A 19,995-nucleotide genomic window follows, 5' to 3' on the forward strand; every position below is an offset into this window, starting at 1 on the left:
GCGCTGGCATCACCCCAAACGTTGCTAAGGTCCCAGCAAAGCTAGATGTCCCAGAACATGTCTTTATTCCAATCTTTATCCCGGTACAACTTTCCCAATGATCCAGGAGCGTCCCAAAACACCACCCCATGACATATCGATTTTTATACATTGACGGTTCAAAATTAACAATTCCGATCTTGTCAGGACTGATTCGTCTTTTAATAGAACAATTGCTGAAAGTATCGTGTGACAACGAACAACGCGTGAGTTAAATAGAGGTAATACCAATGAAGGGACACAATTTAGGGCTGAGCAACTGAAATCATGCTCCATTTCAGCACGTCGGTTTTAATTGGGTCAATTTGAACGTATGCAAAGATCTGACCACTGACGATACAAAGCTATACTCGGTTCCCCCCTAAGCCTAAAGTGCAGTGGAGCTACGAACTCGCCGAACAATGGACCGCCTCTCTTTCGTCGCCTGACTGTCCTTTTTACACGTGTTTATGAGCAAAAGCATGCTCACATGGCGAAGAGATAGATGAATATATGAGGGTTCAAACGAGCACGTGGCTCGCGCCGCACCATCAGCTGTGAATAGGGTAGAATAAACTTCAAAACTGCCCTAAAGTCAAAAAGAATTGACGGGAAAACTTCAACGATGATGGACGCAAGATATCTACATCTGAACGTATAATTTTATAGTCTAAAGACTTGTCAGGTTTCTAAAGCCTATAGATCAACTCATGTTCACAATAAAACCGTTGCGCACCTAGTGGACGCCACCGGCGCCGCGCATGCGGGATGCAGTGTGGCCAAGACGCCGGCCGTCGCCCATAAATAAACAAATAAACCATTGAAATGCAATGTTGTCGGCGTCGGTGAGAGTCACTTTGCTTTATTTCGCGTTGGAATTGTCGATTGTACGTCTTCCTGACAATGTCTGACTACTTGAGCGGCCTCAGCGAAATTACCGAGGCTCGTTGCACCGCACAACTTCGCGTAAATAATGTGACATGCGGCGATTCATTACACGTTGACGCCGCAGAATGGGCGCTAAAGCCTGATACGCATGATGAGAGTCTGCTTGCAATTTTCTGTCGCGACGTCGGTCGGGCGTCGCGACTGACGGTTTTCACGCGTTCATGTCGGAACAAAACAAATAAATCTGATGCCCACAAATATCCATGAATACAACTCAAAGTGCTTCCTGCCCTAGCAATCGTGGTTCGACGTCGTCTGGTTTTCTCTTTTCACAGTACATATCCACGTTTTTGAACATTTCATGAACACTATCATGAATTCATGGACACTCTTTTGGAAAAGAAAAAAATATTTTTGCTCAACAGAACTACGGGACCAAGAAACGAAACGAGCGTATGCAGTGGAGGCACTCAAGGTACCCCCCCTCCTCCCCCTCTTTACCCTCTGATACTATTAAAAACGCAACACTCAAGGAGGAAAGTGATGGCGACAGTTTTTTGAAACGCCAAGGGGATCCTGCTGATTGATTATCTGGAAAGCAGCAGGTCGTGCAGGCGAATCTTGTGCCAACGTTCTCCGCAAACTGCCTGAGGCCATCGTGAAGAAGCGACAAGGATTGGTGACAAGGGGGGTCCTTCCCCTGCACTACAACACCCCCGTTCACAAGTCTAGTGTAGGCTAGGCTGTGATTCGAGAGCGTGCTTTCGAATGTCTTGACCGCCCACTCTACACTCCCCATCTGGCGCCCTGTGACTTCTTTTTTATTCCATAAAGTGAAGAAATACCTCAAGGGAACAAGGTTCGATAACTTGAACTCAGTGGAAACTGCCCCAGAGTAGTGGCCAAACAAACAAACAGAAAGTTTTCTTGTTCTTCTTTGCAAGGTCTCAGGAGGTATTTTTAGGCAGAATGGAGATGTAAAAACTATTTCGTTGAAACAATATTTTTTCTTTTCAAAGCCATGGTAGTTCTATTTTTATATTCGAGTTGCAATGTTTTTTTGCTTTGTTTTTTATCAAACTTTGTATTTCCGTTCTTATTCACGTTGATTGTCAGAGCCAATTTCGCGCAGGTTTTCCAGCTGGCTAAACGAAAAATTTTGAGACCAAAAAAGAAAAGGAAAAAAATATTCATTATCTGCAGAACAGTACGGGTAGACCCAGAATACGGCGCGCATAAAATTTAACCATTTCTCAGTGCTAAGTCATCAACACAATTCGCTTTTTTTTGGTACGGAAATGGCGAGAATTATGAGGAACGGTCTCGATGGAAACTTTGCCGTCTACGTAGAAATGAATGCTTTGGAGCTTGCTCGAGAACTGGTAAACCAACAGGTAAGAGAATGGAGTACCCGAAAGTTACTAGAAACGGAGGTGTTGGCGCCTGTAAGGGTATGCGGCCCATAAAGTTTTGACCGGCACAGAATGTGCTTATTGGCTAGATTTTATGGAAAAAAAAGTGTTACGTTCGGACGTTATCCGTTACACCCAGCATACGCACAGCCCATAGAAGGCAGAGCATAACCACACAAATCATATATAGACGTACTTAGTAATAATGAATGATACTTAGTCAACCTTCAGCTTGGCTAGGTATGACTCAAGGGATCTTGTGGTAGTAGGTCACTCTCGGCGAGTGCAGCTGGCTTCTAAATCCTCATGCATGCCTTGTCTTCTAGCTGGTATTTGCCAGATGCCCTTTGTTTCTTAGGCACCCAAACCCACAAAGTTTCCTTTTTGCCATTTTAACAGTCGTTTCCAGCGTAGACGCGTTGTAGGTATCTAGAATCTATATGTAAGTGAGGAAATGAACAGGTGTTCATAGACGAAATCACGTCATTCTCGCCACAGGAAACGGACGAGGCCTTCTTTATCTGCGACTTGCGAGACTTGGAGCAAAAGATGAAACTGTGGCAGCAGGAGTTGCCACAAGTGACACCATACTACGGTGAGGCGGTTCCCCACCTGCTTGTTTACATGTTACATCTTCGTTTGCGCACTTCGCTCATTTACAGAAAGGAGGAACTTAAGATTGTTATTTATGAGCATGATTTGAATGTCAAATTTTGTAGGTACCTTGAGGAGATCGGTCCTGGTGAAGTGCGTGCTCGTTGTCTTCCGCTGTGCTTTGGCTGGGCGTGTTCACCAGACGCTGGAATGTTATCGAAGGTGGGGTGGGCTGGAAAGTGAGGATTTCTCATTTCCTGCATCTTTGCAGTTCGGTTGCTCATGCCGGAAGTAGATGGCACACTCATCGAATCTGATAAATAATGAGTCCATGAGCACGCGCGACGACACTACCAATGGCGCCATTGGTCGTGTCGTCGCGCGTGCTATGACCATGTTGTCTTGAGAACTGTCAGCAGTACCCAGTTGCAGCTACTGTCCGCTCTTTCAACCCATTACAGATTATATCGTTTCCTGTAAAATGTCTCCCATTGAGAGTATACTTTCTGGTCTTTGTGAAAACCGTAGCAGGCATAGAATGAACATGAAAATTAAGCAGACAGGCATAGAGACGTGATTAAACCCTTCCCGAAAAATATACCCACGTGGAACATTGGTTAAACTCATGCAGGCCCACGGATAACTCGCGGATCGTCCGCGGATATCCTCAGATGCAGATGCGGGTCAAACTAAATCATATTTGGTGGGTTGCGGATCGAGTGCGGATGGCAGGGGCTGCGGATGCGGATCGGATGCGGATATCCGCAAGCCCGGATCTATATTTTTGCCGAGGCAGCCTATAAACGTGTTCAACCACAGATTGTTGAGTGAATAATGGCCCGACCACATTAGCGTCGCGAAGGCTTGCCGCGCGCCGCTGGCCGCCGCGGGCTGACGTGTAGTCCAACGCCTGAACCACTCGGCCACGACTGCGGGACGAGTAGGGGGCTCTGAGATGCGGTAGTAACTCAAGAGCCGGGGTTGCTGTCATGAATGAAACGTTGCATGTAGCCGCTCAACGTTTATACAGGAGAGGGCGCTGCGGTCAAATGCGTATATAATCGCGTTAAACTTTGCATGCGTCGGCTAAACGTTTGTAGACGAGAGGGCCCTGCGCTCAAATGCTCAAATCCGTATATAATTACGTTCCATACCACACATTCTCTTTCTGACATGGACCGTTGACTTAAGTGGTGGAGATGCGTTCCCACGGCTTTTAGCGGATCCAAGCTGATCCGCTAGAAGAACCACTGTCTCTGCATTTCACCGACCATAAAGCAGTAATAATGAAATCAAAAAGCAACCCGGAACTCAGCACTACCTATCAGCAATAAAAAAAAAATCAGCACCATCAGCACTACCTATGAACAATAAAATCAGTATCATCAGCACCACCAGAGCTTCACCCCAATCAACATCATTCACCATGTGGAGATGCGGTCATTTTTTTCTGTTATTTTAACGTAAAAACGTTTTATATTGGAAGCCGCCGACTGCATTTTGAAACGTCGGTCGGTCGGCGAGTGTGTGCGTGTTCGGGTGCTCATCGGTGTCCTCGCAGGTGTGTGTTGTCGACGTGCCGCTTTTGCTCGTCGCGTTCTGTTGCGTATCAATTGCCGACATCCAGGAAAATCAAGGTAAGCTTTCTCTAATTTCGTTCGCCCGGTACCGTCCGTCACTCTTATTGAAAATGCAGATTCGTAGTGTCCAGAGTACCCTCCGACGGCTCTTTTGCAGAGCGTTAAAATGCCGTCCGACGGTACTCCACTCACGCGTTAACTGCCGTCCGAAAGCCTCGTGTAATACGATTTGTCAAAACAATATTTCTGATGTTGAGAGTAGCTCAGGGATAAGATGTCTGCCTCATGCGCAAGTGGGCGCGGGTTCGATCCACAGTACAGGCTTACTTTTTTTTTTTTTTTTTTTCGAACATTTTGTTTTTTGGGGCATTCGGCGTTATTTGTGGCATTTCTTTTCTTACAAATACCACTTAAAAAAAAAGAATGTTGTCGACGGACCTTTCTTGAACAAAATGGTATGGGACTTCCTTTCCGGAGGTGCATCGGGGACAGCGGGCTTGGTTTGCCGGCTGGACGCCGTGAAGCAGCGTGTACGACGGGGCAACCGTGGGCGGGGCCAGGTGGGTGAATAGTTTTGTAATTAGCAGCCGCACTCTGTCCCCAAGGTAAAGCACGGCAGTGCTAAGAGCGCGAGCTAGTTGCTTTGGATAACGCGGCACGAGCGCTCCTGCAAGCCGGTGCTCCAGTCATGCCAGTCAAGGCTACTCGCTCGCCGCTTGCACGGCCTTCGCAGCTATTCTATGCAATGGTGATAATCCGTCGTATTACGCACAAATACAGCTCCAGAAAAATACGTAAAAAATTACTGCGGTTGGGTTCTGTCGCCTCCGGTACACGTAATCTTCATTTGCAACAGCAGTGGCGGACGGCACCGGGCGAAGTTTGAAAATGGAGAACGCTTACCTTGATGCTCCCGAGAACGCGGCGAGTACAGGCGGCACGTCGACAAAACGTACCAGCGCGGACACCGCCGAGCCGCCGAGGACTCGACCACACACACACCGAGGGACCGATATTTCAATATGCAGTCAGCGGCATCCAAAATAAATCGTGTTGTTGACGTCAAAATAACGTGAACGTCCAAATAAAAAACCGTTATTTGACGCCCCTGACGTCACTGGCCACGCCCCCTGGCCTTCAAATCGGTGCCGAAAATAAGCCGCCCTTCTCTGCGCGGCTTTCACCTTGCAAAGGAGCATAGCGTTGTTTCGTTTCGTCTGCTATCCCTATTTCCCCCAATACCTTCGCAACGGAGCGGTTCTTCGAAACTGTGCGACTGTTCCCATTTTTATCTGACAAGATGCAGCCATACCTAGATACGGAAGCTAAGAGCAACCGCTGAACAAATATCAGAGGTGAATTCGGAATAACAGGTGAGTTTCTCCGTGGCACTTGTCGCATGTTGCCTGCGTTGTGACGGATGTCGTGTTGATTTGGTGGCACTCTCGAGAGTAGCCTTCATCTCTGGCGCGCAGCCGGGGCAGCAAAGCACTGACCTGTCCCTCGGTGTTTCGGTAGCACCAACTCGGCCGGGCCCAAAACCTACGCCTTCTTCCCTTCGGAGCGCGGCTTCGTCGCAAGGTCAACGAGCAGGCTAGGGTGATCACATTCGCGTTGACCACGTAGGATGATCACATCCACGCTGATCACACAAGAAAGTATAAAAGACTCCTTCTCTCCGCCATGTGTACACTGTTAGCAAAAATAACAGGCGTGTTAACCATTGTCCCATAGCGAACACGTCAAAACGTGTTTGTTTTACACGCATCCATCTGTGTTCTTCGTCTACACATGAGGTGCCGTGTCATGTTTAACAGAATACACCGTGTCTGCCTTCCGCAAACACGGCTGAGCGCATTCCTCATGAAACATAGCGACCAGCAGTCAAGAAGAGGCGAGAGACGAGCCCAGCGAGCCGCGCGCCTTTCCGCCGAAGTGAGAGCGGTGAGAGCACACAGACAACACCTTCTAGAAACGTATAAGGCCTTAGCTCTCTTCCCGTGACGTCACACGATAGGGCGGATTGGTAAAAGTGCGGAGCGCTGTTCAAGAGAGGTTGTCGCACCGATTTACCGCGCGGGCACTTTGTTTTCTTGCAAGAACGAGCATGCATGTGCTGTAAAAGAAATTTCACTGGACGAAAATTATAGGAGCGAAACATTTATTTACACAATCCAGTTTCGTTTGTGTTTGCGATTTATCAGGAGCAATACACATATTTCTTCTAAAGGGTTGCGGCTTTCCGTTTTTTTTTTACTTGTCAGCAGCGTCGAGAAGCTTGTCGTTTAGCTTTCCACAGAAGTTCTTCAGTAAAACGTTCGTGCTGCACCGAAGGATGTCTTTCAGCACAGATTCACTCGTGTGGCCTTTCTCGCAGGCGTCGAAGTCAGATGGCTCTTTGTTGGCCAGCGAATGCAGCGTCAGCTTCGTGATTACCTGGCGCTGTTCGGACATTAGTAGCGGTCACGGAGTAGTAGCAGTTCTGGTTGCGTAGCGAGCTGCTCTACAACAACGTAGTTGTGAGCGACAGCACTAAGCGCAAACATCGATGAGTACACTAGACCTCCTCGGTCTAACTGCTTCACGAGATCATAGTGTTCATGCGCGGCAGACACTGTGATTGTCTTATCCACAGTCAACACGTTCTTGCATTTTGCGCAATTAAACTTTTTGAGGGTCACGTACACGGCATATCCTGCAACGTAGACCAGGATCGGAAGGATGTCCTGAATCTTCGAAAGCGTCTCGCCGCTTACAACTACGTTGCAGCTGGGATGCAACGCCTGTACCTGCTTCCATACACATTCCGAATGCTGGTCAGTGGAAATAGTCGGAAAGGTGCTCTGCAGGCGCAGCTTGTTTTCGTATTCATAAATCTGCCTGATAGAAACATGATACTGTGCACCTGTCAGTTTTCTATACTTTCCAAACCGGTCCTCTAGGCAGTCTGTTTGTATCTTACCAAAAAGAACATAGGTCATTTTAAGCTCTTCGAAGCTGTACCTAGCGAGCTCCACAAGCGCAGAGGTAGTTTGCTCGAGCGCAGCGTGAGTCTCCTTTGTCAGAGTACCTTTGTCAAGGCCTTTGTTTTTACACTCACCCAGCCATTTCAAAAGCAAGTGCAAGAAGTCCATTTTTGGATCGTTGTCCACGGAGAACACTGGTTGTTGGAACTGGTCTCTCAGCCTCTTTCCCTTCCACGGAGTTTTCACATTCACAATTTTCCACCACTTGAGTATGATGTCGATGAAAGTAGCAGTGACCTCAAATGAGAACAGGTTGTGCTTCGCTCCAAGAGCACGAAACGCCACAGGCAAGAAATCATTGAAGATTTGCAAGGCAAGCTTTACGTTTTGCCTTTCAATATTCGACGGGTAAAGGGCTTTTCTCGATAGCCCATAGCCATATTTCAACAGCTGGTCCCATTCTTTGCTGTGAAGGTCCCTGATTGTCGAAAATGACGCTGTTTGCATGCGCTCTGACTGTGCCGCATTTTTTTGCATCTCAGGGAAGTAAAAGCAAACTTGGTCATTCTTCTGGTTGATCCAGTTGTTTCGTATGCCTTTTAGTACGTGTACCGGGTCTAAAACGAAAAACAGCGGCCTTGCAGGGTCTGATGGGTGTTGATACACAATTCTGTTAGAAGCGGGCGATTCGAAGTGGGACACTGCTTTTCTGTTCACAGAGTTGTTGTCACTCACGACGCACCCACAACGCGGTACCGAATCTTTTCCAGCCCGCAAATCACATCTTACAGCATCTTGTGCAGGAACTCCGCGTCTAGTCTGTGCACTGGCACGATGTGCGCAACTTCTTTGAATTTGCACTTCAGGCTGCGCACCATGAAAACGAGCGCACAGTTTGCAGCTTCATTTGAGTTAAGCGCATCTCCGGTAATATTGCCCCCTTTGTATTCAGAGTAAGGTTTGGTGTGTATTTTCCCTACCATTACGGTGACGAAGCGCTGGTCATCTTTCAGGTCAGAAATTCTTCTCGCCATGTAACTGAGGAATGCTTCGCTCTGATGCTCTTGTTGAGCGCTCATGCCGTAAGAGGAGCATACCGATCTGATCGTCATGGGATGCGGCAAAGTGACTCTTCCATGGCTGTGTATATAAGCGTACGCATGGGGCGATATGGTGAAAAGAATGCAACAGAACACCATGAAATCTGCAGAGTAGCGTCTGCGCTGTTTTTTCGCTTGGAACAAGCTTACTTGCTCTCGCAGAAATCTAATGGAGTCGGCGTCGTTTTCTGCGTGGGACGTGGAAAACTGATCCAGCAGTAGGCAAATAGCCTCGCAAATTTCCTCGACTAAGTTGGAAATCAGGTCCCCGTCCCACTTCTTGATGCCTTCGAGGAGTTCTACTATACCCTTCTTACTGTCAGCAATTTCTGGAACAACCAGATTTGCACCTAACTTTTTTACCGCCGTTTTCATAAAAGGAGACATGAGCGTAGCGTCACGCTCATGTCTCCTTTTACGCAGACAGAGTACTTCAGCCACGGGGCCTCATCGTCGACGATGTGGATAATAACAAGCCTTTCGTCCTTTTCTATTATGTTCCAAAACTTCATCTTCTTGCTCCGCAAGTGTCCGATTAGTTCTTCTAAAGAATGGACTTTGTCCTCTTGTCCTTTGGCCGCACTTAGTTTTCCCGGCGACGCAGGGGAGATAGGCACTGTCGGCGGGGTCTTTGCGCTGGGGACGCTGAACGTCGTGGCGATGGGGAGTGGGCTTCGCGGCGGAGAGGCGACACTGGGGAGGGCGAGCGTCGGAAGTACTCCTCGATGTCGCGAGGGCGTTCGCCGTACCTCGGGCGTGGGTCATTCGGGTGGAGACCACGCAGCCCAAGTCGACGGTAGGGGCAGCCGCGGTAGATGTGGTCGGCTTCCCCGCAGTGGTAGCAGAGCGGGCGTCGGTCGGCCGTTCGCCACACGTCGGTCTTCCTCGTCGAGGGTCGCTCCGGGCGGACGTACTGAGCCTGTTCTTCCCGACGCTGAGGATACCGCGACGTTTGGGTGTCTCTTCGGGGGGGCGCCGGGGCCTGACGGGGAGCTTGCGGCGGTCGTCGGGCCACGGCGGCGTAGCTCAACGTCGGTTCTTCTGGCGTCGTCATGTTGATGGGAATTTCAGGTTGGACCGCCCGTTTGACTTCCTCGCGCACAACCTCGGCGATGGAGAGTGTCGCTGGACGACTCAAGGCTCGCAGCAACCTGCTGAGTTCCTCCCGGACGACGTCCCGGATAATTTCGCGGATGCCTGGGGTTATAGGGGAGGTTTCGCCGCTAAACAGGGTGGATGCAGCGACGCCTGGATGTCGTTGGTAGTGGGAAGCGCGCTTGGAGGGCCCGCTCTATGTTGGTCGCCTCCGTGACGAAGGCTTCGACGGTGGTTGGCGGGTTGCGGACGAGGCCTCCGAAGATGTCATCCCTTACACCTCGCATCAGGATCCGCAACTTTTCGTCGGTGGCTTGAGGGTCGGCGCGAGCGACCAGGTGCAGGGCGTCCCCGACGAAACTAGTGATGGTCTCGCTTGCGCCCTGGGTACTCATGCGAAGAAGGCCTTCGGCCCTCTCCCGCCGATACTGGTTGGTGAAAGTCTGTCTCAGCTCATCCTTGCAGGCGGTCCACGAGATCAACGAAGTCTCGCGATTCTCGAACCAGTGCCTGGCCGTTCCTTCGAGCGCGAAATAAAGATTTTGCAGGCGCTGTTCGTCCGTCCATCGATTGTGCTGGGCCACTCGCTCGTACTGTTGTAGCCAGTCCTCTATGTCCTCATGAGGTTCACCATGGAAGGACGCGGGCGTACGGGCAGCGACGGGTAGGACAACGACGGGTGGAGTGGTCATCGTCGCGCTCTTCTTTGGTTTCTGAAGCAGAGGTCCGAGTTCCGGAGGTCGGTCTTTGGCACGGCGGCTTGCTCGGACGTTGGCGTCTTCTGCGAAGGTTAGCCTTCCGGGGCTGAGCACTTCACTTGGCCGGGATGTCTTCGTAGGTGTACGCTTCACGGGCATAGAAAGCGATACCCCGCACCTCCACCAATATGTCACGAATGACGAGTGATTAGGCGGTGAATAACTGAGTAAACTAAACGTTTAATGGGGCGAAATTGTGCCCAAAAAATAAAAAGGGAACAGAAGAAAGAAGAGCGTCGCGGACGTCGAAGTCGGCGTGACAGCAGAGTCAAACGCTGGGGCGAAAACTGACTCCGCTCGCCTTGCCGAGTCCCTTATGTACCCTCGTGAATTCCTGGATCATTCGGCGTAGAACTTTTGGTGCGCAGAACATTCGGAACTCGATCAGACGAGAACGTTCTCGAACTTACGAGAAGGTCAGGTTGAAAGAATAAATAAAAGGACAGTGCGCAGACTGGAATCCAACCCAAACCTTCCGCGCGACAGTCGAGCGCGGTAACCCCTCGGCCACGCACGCGCTTGCTCGACAACGCGCGTGGCATTGTAGGTTTAGCTAGGTTTAACTTTGGTGGCTGGCGACGCCAAAATTTACAAAGCGAATCTGTTCAAACAAATAAATATTTGTTCACACAGGTCTGTGAAGTTTGGCCTAGCGCTAGATTCAGCAAAACTTTCCGTGGTATTTCTCCTCCTGCGCCCTTTAATTTTATTTGGTCAATTTTTCGGAAGACAAATGCCAGATTTAATTTGACGGGCCTGTTACCTATATTATATTTTGAGTAAGCAAACGTTCATATAGCAATATTTTTATTTCATTGGGTCAATATCGAGAAATGCTGCTTATGAGTACTTTAGCAGGGTTGATAATTTAAGAAATTTCCTACTCGGCTTGTCAAAACATGATTGAGTACTGAATTAAAAAACAAAAAGAGGCCGAGACGATACTAGTTGTTTATTATATCAATTGTCTGCGTCATTACACGATACATTTTTAGTCAGCGAAGTTCACTAAAGGTTGAGTGCGCTCGAAAACCAAACAGTGAGTGGTAAACTCGTGAGTTCATCTGTTCTGGCCGAATCAGCACATTGCGAATCAAGCTGTCGATATGCTTCTTTACATCCCCATGTTAGTCTCGTCATCAGTTTTTTTTTTTTGTTTTTTTTTTTTTAACTAGTGTTATCGGGTACGGCCGTAGACGATAGTGATCTTCCCTGTATATCAGTCAGGCGTTTCGCAATCGACCATAACCAAGTACATCAAAGGAGTTCGTGAACAAAAATTCCGCAATTTAGGCTAAAATACACCTCGTAGTCCTCAAAGTGGCTCAATACCACTGTTTCATTGGCTGTGTGGTACAAGAAAAATGATCGTATCGCAAAATTAAGCAAAAACAAGGTAAAACAGCAACATAGCCGCGTTCATGTTGAAACTGAAATTAACCAAATTGAAGCAACCCAATGGCGCCGAGTGCGTCAGCGCCCTCTATCCGCCGGTGAGGCAACTACTAAAATAAAAAGGTCTATACTCGCGGACAACTTCCTGTGGCTAGGCAGTAAAAGGTAGATCGCGTGCGCTCGCGCACCCTGAATGCCGATTGAAGCTGAGCGCGCTGCTTCACAAGGGGCGCGCGTGCACAGATTAAGGGCGCGCGTGCACAGATTCAATCGGCGCTCAAGGTGCGCGTGGCACGCGCTCTACCTTTGACCATAACAAATACTTTACTAGGGGGAATATATTCCACTCTGCTCATTTGCATTAGACAGAACGCCTGCAGCGCCGCAGAACGGTGTGGAGGTCCGCGTCAGTCCACGCGCATGTGCACGTGGATGTTCGCGGTGGCCGCGGCGGTGTCGTCTCCGCGAGGTGCGTTGATGCACGAGACACGTGCAACGTGCAACCCTTGGGAAGATTACGGCGGCACAGCGCAGCAAAGTATTTGGCGCAGCACTGAGCTATACTTCGGTTCACCTTATCTGCGAGCGAAGGCAAAGCTAAAAGCGCGAGAGCAGCGCTTTTTGCGTTTCTGCCCAGCTCGCGCGCTCGAGCAAAGCCTGAACGCGCGGAGCTTTCGTGCTCGCGCATCCAGCTTTGCCTTCGCTCGCACATAAGGTGAAACGAAGTATATTTACCACCCGGTAGGCGAGACCTCCACGACGATAGATGGCTCTCGCCAAGCCCAGAAAACCTGTCCGCGCCGAAGCTATTGTATTTGAGAGGAGTGGACTGTATTCCCCCTAGTAAAGTATTTGACCATACCTTGGCAAACCTCACTCATGAGGGCCCTCACTCACCCTCATCTTCACAGGTGAGATGAGGGTGGGTGAGTTTCTGAACCAGGAAAATTCATAAGTGTGAGGGAGATTGAGGGCCGTGAGGGCTGTAAGGACAATGAGTGCGTGAGGGCCGTGAGGTGGTGAGTACGTGAGGGGTTTGAGGGCCATGAATGCGTGAGGGGCGTGAGGGCGGTGAGTAGCGTGAGGGCCATGAGTGCGTGAGGGGTGTGAGTGCGGTGAGTGCGTGAAGGGTGTGACGGCCATGAGTGCGTGAGAGCGTGAGGGCGGTGAGTGTGTGAGTGGCATGAGTGCGTGAGGGGTGTGAAGGCCGTTTGGGCGGTGAGTGCATGAGGGGTATGAGGGTCATGAGTGCGTGAGGGGCGTGAGGATGGTGAGGGTGGTGAGTGCGTGAGGCCCCCTTCAGACAGAGCAACTTTCTCAGCAATTTTGGTGTTGATGGCGGGTTGTTCTCTACCTTTCCCTAGATCGACACGAATTGTTGAGATCGGGTCCGGCTCGAAACAAGCGAGCAACTCGGAGCAATTCAAAGACGTTTGAAGCGGCTGCATCCAATCAGGGACGCGATATTTTCACGTGATACCTCATGCCGGTGATCATGACAACAAAAGACTTGGTTCTGGTTGGGAATTGATCGTTTTTGGAAATAAACTGTTTCAGAAAGATGCATTAGTATTCTCAACGAGATTTAAATGAATAAAACACGTTTATAGCGCATAATTGTGTGTCTAAATAGTGCAAGAAAAATTATTTTCATGATGATGATGGCAAATTGCAGCAATTGGTTGCGGTGTTGCTGGTGTTGCGACGTCAAGTTTGTGGGCGAAATTGCCCCATCTGAAGCGGGCCTGAGTGGCGAGAGGGTCATGAGTTCGTGAGGGGCGTGAGAAGTATGAGTGCGCGAGGGCCGTGAGGGCGGTGAGTGCGTGAGGGGTGTGAGGGCCATGAGTGCGCGAGGGGCGTGAGACGGTGAGTGGCGTGAGGGCCATGAGTGCGTGAGGGGTGTGAGGGCGGTGATTGCGTGAGGGGCGTTAGGGCGGTGAGTGTCATGAAGGCTGTGAGGGCCGTGAGGGCGGTGAGTGCGTAAGGGGCGTGAGGGCCATGAGTGAGTGAGGGGCGTGAGGGCAGTGAGTGGCGTGAGGGCCATGAGTGTGTGAGGGGCGTGAGGGCCGTGAAGGCGGTGAGGGCCGTGAAGGCGGTGAGGGCCGTGAGGGCGGTGAGGGGCGTGAAGGCCATGAGTGCGTGAGGGCTGTGAGGGCGGTGAGTGCGTGAGAGGCGTGAGCGTCATGAGTGCGTCAGGGGCGTGAGGGCCGTGAGGTTCAGTGAGGGTGACTGAAGGGCTGAAGGTGAGTGTGACTGTGAGGATGAGGATGAGTGAGGTGCTGAAGATGAGTGTAGCTGTGAGGGTGAGGGTAAGTGAGGGGGTTAGGTGAGTGCGGCTGTGAGTTTGAAGGAGAGTGAGGGCGACCTAAAATTCCGACCTCTGCCTTTGACTGTAGCCACTGAAAGTTGACCGCGAGTATAATCTGAAATGCATTTTGTAAAGGAAGAGGGAATAGTGAGAGAACTTAAGGCCCTGTCACACTGAGGCAACAGTTGGACAACTCTATCCGGCAACACGGGGAAGTCGTGTTGCCGGCGACCCTGTCACATCGTGGCAACAACAACAGTCGAGAAACACGTTGCTGACGCCCGGCAACCGTGTTGCCCGATTTGTTGTCCGACAACCCTGTCACACCGCGCTGACGGCGAGGACAACACGGGGCCCCCCTAGTAAAAAAAATCATTTGTATGAGAAATTTCTTGTGTCCAATAAACACATATGAATCATACAAGATATATAAGAGCATATAAGAACATATAAGAACATATAAGAACCGTATAAGAATTATATGAGAACTATATAAGAATTATATTAGATATATAAGAACCCCATAAGAAACTTATAGGAAACTCCCCACTAGTTTCTTATATTGTGCTTGTATGTTCACATATATCTTACATAATTCTTATATAGTTCTTATATGTTTCTTATACGGTTCTTATATGTTCTTATATATATTGTATAATTCATATGTGTTTATTGGACAAAGAAAGTTCTCATCCAAATGAGAATTTTCAATAGGGCGCGGAACACTTCGCCATCTTGATTGTTTACCTTTGTTCGTGTGCGGCGTGAAATCGCTGGAAATGTGACTCTACAATTTACTAGTGCGTTCGAAGGGCCGGGAATTACCACAGTACGACATCAACCAGTGACTGTGATTAAAAAACTTTACACGGGGAGTATTTTCCGCTCTTTATTTTATCGAAATGTTCTTCATTTCTTGACAAAGCAGATAGCCCTAACCGAGGAAAGTGACATCGCTGATATATGTTCGGGATTTACGCCACCGTATGAAGTGTTTCTGTCCGGTTCTTTTATGCAATTCCTATTTGAACTGTAAAATTGGGTTAGCACCGGCAGTACCCCAAAGCGCCTTTTGTAACGTGGTGTTGAGCTGAACTGACAGCGCTACAAACCTCTGACACCGACACCATCGGCCTTCATAACAATCGGTGGAATAAATATTTTTCAACGCTGTCTACTTGCCTACCGCCTGCTATGTGATCGCTTCATTCCCCCAAAACGTCCTGGGTATTTTTAAAACAAATCAGGTGTCTGGTAGCGGCTGTTTCCAAGTTCCAAGCATCAACAATCATGATCAGAGTGGTCGTTTTATGCTTCAATTTTTTAATCTTTGGTTTTCTGGGTTATTTTTCTTATACTTTATTAGCGGGTGAGTAGGCATGCAATTTTATTTCAATATCAGTAATGTGAGCTGGTCTCTCGGGAGTTCTAATTTCAAAACCAGTCTGAACGTTCACGACCGTAGCTGTGACCATTTCGAAAATCGCTTTCAGTAACTACGCAGCAAAAACATTAATCGAAAATATTTTATCTGCACGCCAGCCCTAATTATTGTTAAATAACGTTTTCCAAGCCTTTGTTTGAGTAAGACTTTATTGATGGGAGACTAGCCCTACCATCGAAGCTATCTATGCTGTCGTGTTGCCGGCCCGAAATTCGCTCAGCCAGCGATCAGGGCAACACACGTTGTCCAACACAAGTTGCTGCTGTATTTGTTGCCGAAAGCTGTCATATCGAGGCAACATTTTAGTTGTCGTCCATGTTGTCGTGCTGTTACCGCGATGTGACAGGTTTGTCGGACAACACGGGGAGCGAGCGACAAATTGCCCGACTGTTGGACAACGTGTTGTGTTGCTGTTGCCATCGTGTTGCCTCAGTGTGACAGGTCCTTTACTAAATTGCTGTGACGAGTTTAACCCTCCTCTAGCCCTCTCCGCCGGTTAGGTCTAAAAGTGTGAACAGCAGCACAGGTTTTTATTAGCACGATGTTTCGATAAGAGTCCTCCAGAATTTCCTACATAGAGTTCAATTAATACGCTACCCCCCCCCCCCCCCCCCTGAATTTTGGGGGGATATAACAAATTTCTAGCTCCCTAGAAATTTGTTATACCATCCTTCCAAGAAAGTGAGAATTTTAAATAAACCCCCGACTTGAACGCTTTCTTCTCATTGTTATTTTCACAACCGTACTGAAGCGCAGACAGTCTGCAAGGACAACACAGCCAAGACCCTTTATTCCCCGCCACCCCTATACTCTATTCACCCCTAAGCTCACAGGGCGTAGGATGGCTTCATCCTCGCTGTTGAAGGTTGCATCCTCGCCGGCCAACCAAATGCCGGCCTTTTATCGCCCGACCCCACTTTCTGCGCGCAGTTCCCAGAGAGATTGCGACCACGTGGTGCAAGGTCTACGTTTGACTGGCCCATCGAACACGTTTCTTCTACCCGTTACTGCTCTTGCCATGTTCCGGTGTCACAAGGTATCGTCGCTCTTGCGACACACACACACGCACGAGCGCGCGCACACACGCGCACGCACACACGCGCACGCACGCGTACGCGCGCGCACACACACACACACACACACACACACACACGCACACGCGCACGCGCACACGCACACGCACACACACACACGCACACGCGCGCGCGCAAGCCGGTGTTTTTTTTTGCGATGGCCGGCGGTGGTGGATTATCTCGTGGCATCCCGAAGACGTTCTTTTTGTGTTTAGAGTCCCCAAGCGAAGGCCACTACCCCCCTGATGTCTCAGGGTTTCTGCGCCCCGGGTAGAGTAAGGTGTTCACGGGCAATCTCCTTTTCAGCGCTCCCAGAAACACAACAATACACGATTACAAAAAGAACGTAAATATTCAGACCCGCAGTTATTTATTTATTCTGCCGAGCGAGCTAAGTTCCAGCACGTAAATTAATTGATGATGTTATAATCTTTGCTCATTTGTCACTGGCACAAAGGGATTTGAGGCAGGCAACAAATATATGTATTATTTAATGCATACAGGATGCCCAAGGTTACGTGGACATAAGAATGTCAAAAAGTTACGTTGAGAATAAACGAAAAATATAATATATCTCATCTGAGCGTTTTTCCGGCAAATATAAAACAACAGACTATCAATCACTGTGTTCACCATTGATTTCTTGTAAATGTTTAAAAGATACTCTTGCCCCTGCCACGCCTGGCTCTATTGGCGACGTGCGCGACCGAAAGCGTCGCTGTGGTCGGCCTTTCACGATTGGCCCAAAAGCTGACTATGACGTCGGAAAGGGTATACCATCGACGGAAATAAGAAGAATGAAGGAACTTTAATTTCGACGGTGTTGGCAGTGTTCCTATGAGAGCGCAATGATTTCAGGCTTCCACCATGCTATTTACAAACACCATCGAACTTGTTGTTCGCAAGGTAACGACGTCACAAGGGGGAACCATAGGAGGGCGCCACCAAAACATCTCGCCGCTAATAGCTTGACCACCAATATCATCAGACATAACAGCCCGTGGATTTCTGCTATAATAATAATAATAATAATAATAATATACCTTTATTTGTATAATCCCTATTGGAAAAACCAGCATGAAAATCAAACTGGCCATGCTGGTAACTAAGCTGGTCAATCTGGTCAATGTGGTAGCCAAACTGGTTAAACTGGCAATCAAGCTGGTTTAAGCTGGGCAAGCTAGAATTTAAGGTGGTCAGTCTGGTTTAAGTAAAAACCAGCATGGTCTAACTAGAATCTGGTTTTAGATTCAATCTGGTGTAGCTGGGAGCCAGTCTGGCCCTAACTGATCAAACTGGTTTTCCATGGAGCCAATGTGGTCAAGCTGGGAGACAAGCTGGTCATGCTGGGTGACAAGCTGGTGAATCTGGTCGAACTAATAATCGTTTTGGTCAAGGTGGTCATGCTGGGAGCGCGCACGCCAAGGTCGGCTAGAGATAGCCGAACTGGCATTGCTGGGAGCGCGCGCGCCAAGGTCGGCTTAGGCTAGAACGAGGCCACGTCCTGTTCTTTGTCCTCTCCTTTTTGGTAGACAACCGGGCGAGTCAGGCGCGCTGCAAGCTACCTTTGTGTGCGAAAAAAGAAAGAGAGAGAGAGTGGTAGGAACGGAGAATTTGAGACGCGTTTGGCTATCTTGGACAGATTTTCGAAGGGACGGCTGTGTGCGCGTTGTTTGGAGACTACTTGAACGACGGTGCAAGCGAAGCGGGTTTTGAGGAGACAGCGAGCGGCAGTCCGTTCAGTGCGGGAAGATGTCGGACGTCCCGACTGAGGCGTCGCTTCGTGTCTTCGAACGTGTGTATGCTCGTGAATGACGGTGGTGCCGAGGAGTATCGCCAATGCCATCGAAGCCACACGGATTTCCTCGCCATTGCCGACCACGCAAGTTGCCGCTTCGCCCCCATCACTGGCGGGACCCAGGTTCGCTTCTCTCATCCATGTAGTATTTTCTTTTGCTATTGCCTGTTTTTGGCGTGTGTCTAGTATTTTTCGTGTTGAAAGATAAGCAATCGGGTTTTATTAACATTGTTGCCTTTGTACCGAGAACCACTGTCTGTGCGTCGGTTAGTACTAGCTGTGTCAGCGCCGAGGATATGTAGCATCTGAGTTCATGTGAGGCGGCTGCAAGTACGAAACTAATAAATTGGATGCCGAGTTGGCTTTTCTGAAGAGCTTGGCTTGTTTATCGCGTGTATTAATTTTAACACGTTAAACTGGTTGGGAAGTCCACCAGCATGACCAGCATGCCAAACTGGGCATGCTGGGGCAATAACCCAGCTTGAAGCTGGGACCAGATCAACCAGCATGACCAGTATAACCAGATAAACCAGCATGACCAGTATGACCAGCATGACCGGCATGCCAAGCTGGGCATGCTGGGGCAATAACCCAGCTTGAAGCTGGGACCAGCTTAAGCTGGTTTTTTCAATAGGGAATGCTTTAGAACAACCTATTGGTTACAGTGTGGTGGCACATAAAAAGTTTAAACAGGGAAAAAAAACACCTGAAACCGTACACAATCTCAACCCCCCCCCCCCCCCCCCCCCGACATATGCTCTCGAAATTAGAACATTTCACAATCATAAACCAAAAATATGCATATCAAGTAGTCGTTTGAACGCAGCAAAATTTAAGAATATGTCTGCATGAGTCGGAAATTCATTTAAACAAATTTGCATTTTAGCCAAAGGGGACGGTCTCGTTTGGATAGATCTATAAAACACGCTTGAGTTTCTAACGACTCGGGCCGGTACATGAAAGTTTAAAGACGACACAAGATTGCTATCAATTTGGCCGTGAACCACTTTGTATAAAAATATAATGTCACGAGCAATCCTTCTTTTTGAAAGGTTCTGGAGTGAAAGTTCTCTAAAAAGGTATTCATAATCAAAATAACATTTTCTATCAAAATATCTATCGTAAACAAGGCGTATAAATCGCTTCTTAACTCTTTCTATCCGTGCAGCGTCGGTCATTGTTAGCGAATTCCACACTGAACTACAAAACTCAAGTTTAACTCGTACAAGGGAACAAAACAATCGAACTAAGCACATTATATTTGAAAAATCATGCGTCAAACGTGATATCATCCCCATTGTTCCAAAGGCAGAAGCAACAATTTGTGTAACATGATATGAAAAGGTAAGATTACTATCGAAATGAACACTAAGGTCACGAACTTGTTCCACACGTTCAATAGTGGAATTGCCGCTACAATATTGATGTAAAATTCTTTCGCGTTTTCTACACATAGATAGCACTTTTGTTTTATCTGGGTTGACCATTAAAAAGTTACATGAGCACCAGTTTGAGATACGTCATACATCTTGAAAAAGAGCACAATCATCTTCCGACTGGATACTA

The 19,995-nt window shown here is 48.6% G+C and overlaps 1 protein-coding gene across 1 annotated transcript in view; it reads left to right on the forward strand.

The window, feature by feature from the left end:
• Positions 1–2,204: 2,204 nt before the first annotated feature.
• The window catches only part of LOC115310357 (ornithine decarboxylase-like), a 44,031-nt gene continuing 26,240 nt past the window's right edge, over positions 2,205–19,995 (forward strand). The window contains exons 1-2 of the mRNA XM_040205732.3: positions 2,205–2,300; positions 2,817–2,913. Of these exons, the coding sequence (XP_040061666.3) occupies positions 2,205–2,300; positions 2,817–2,913 (193 nt within the window). The remainder of the gene's footprint in view (positions 2,301–2,816; positions 2,914–19,995) is intronic.

The sequence above is a fragment of the Ixodes scapularis genome, unplaced genomic scaffold (genome assembly GCF_016920785.2).
Source record: "Ixodes scapularis isolate PalLabHiFi unplaced genomic scaffold, ASM1692078v2 PGA_scaffold3__209_contigs__length_174095766, whole genome shotgun sequence".
Lineage (NCBI taxonomy): Eukaryota > Metazoa > Arthropoda > Arachnida > Ixodida > Ixodidae > Ixodes > Ixodes scapularis.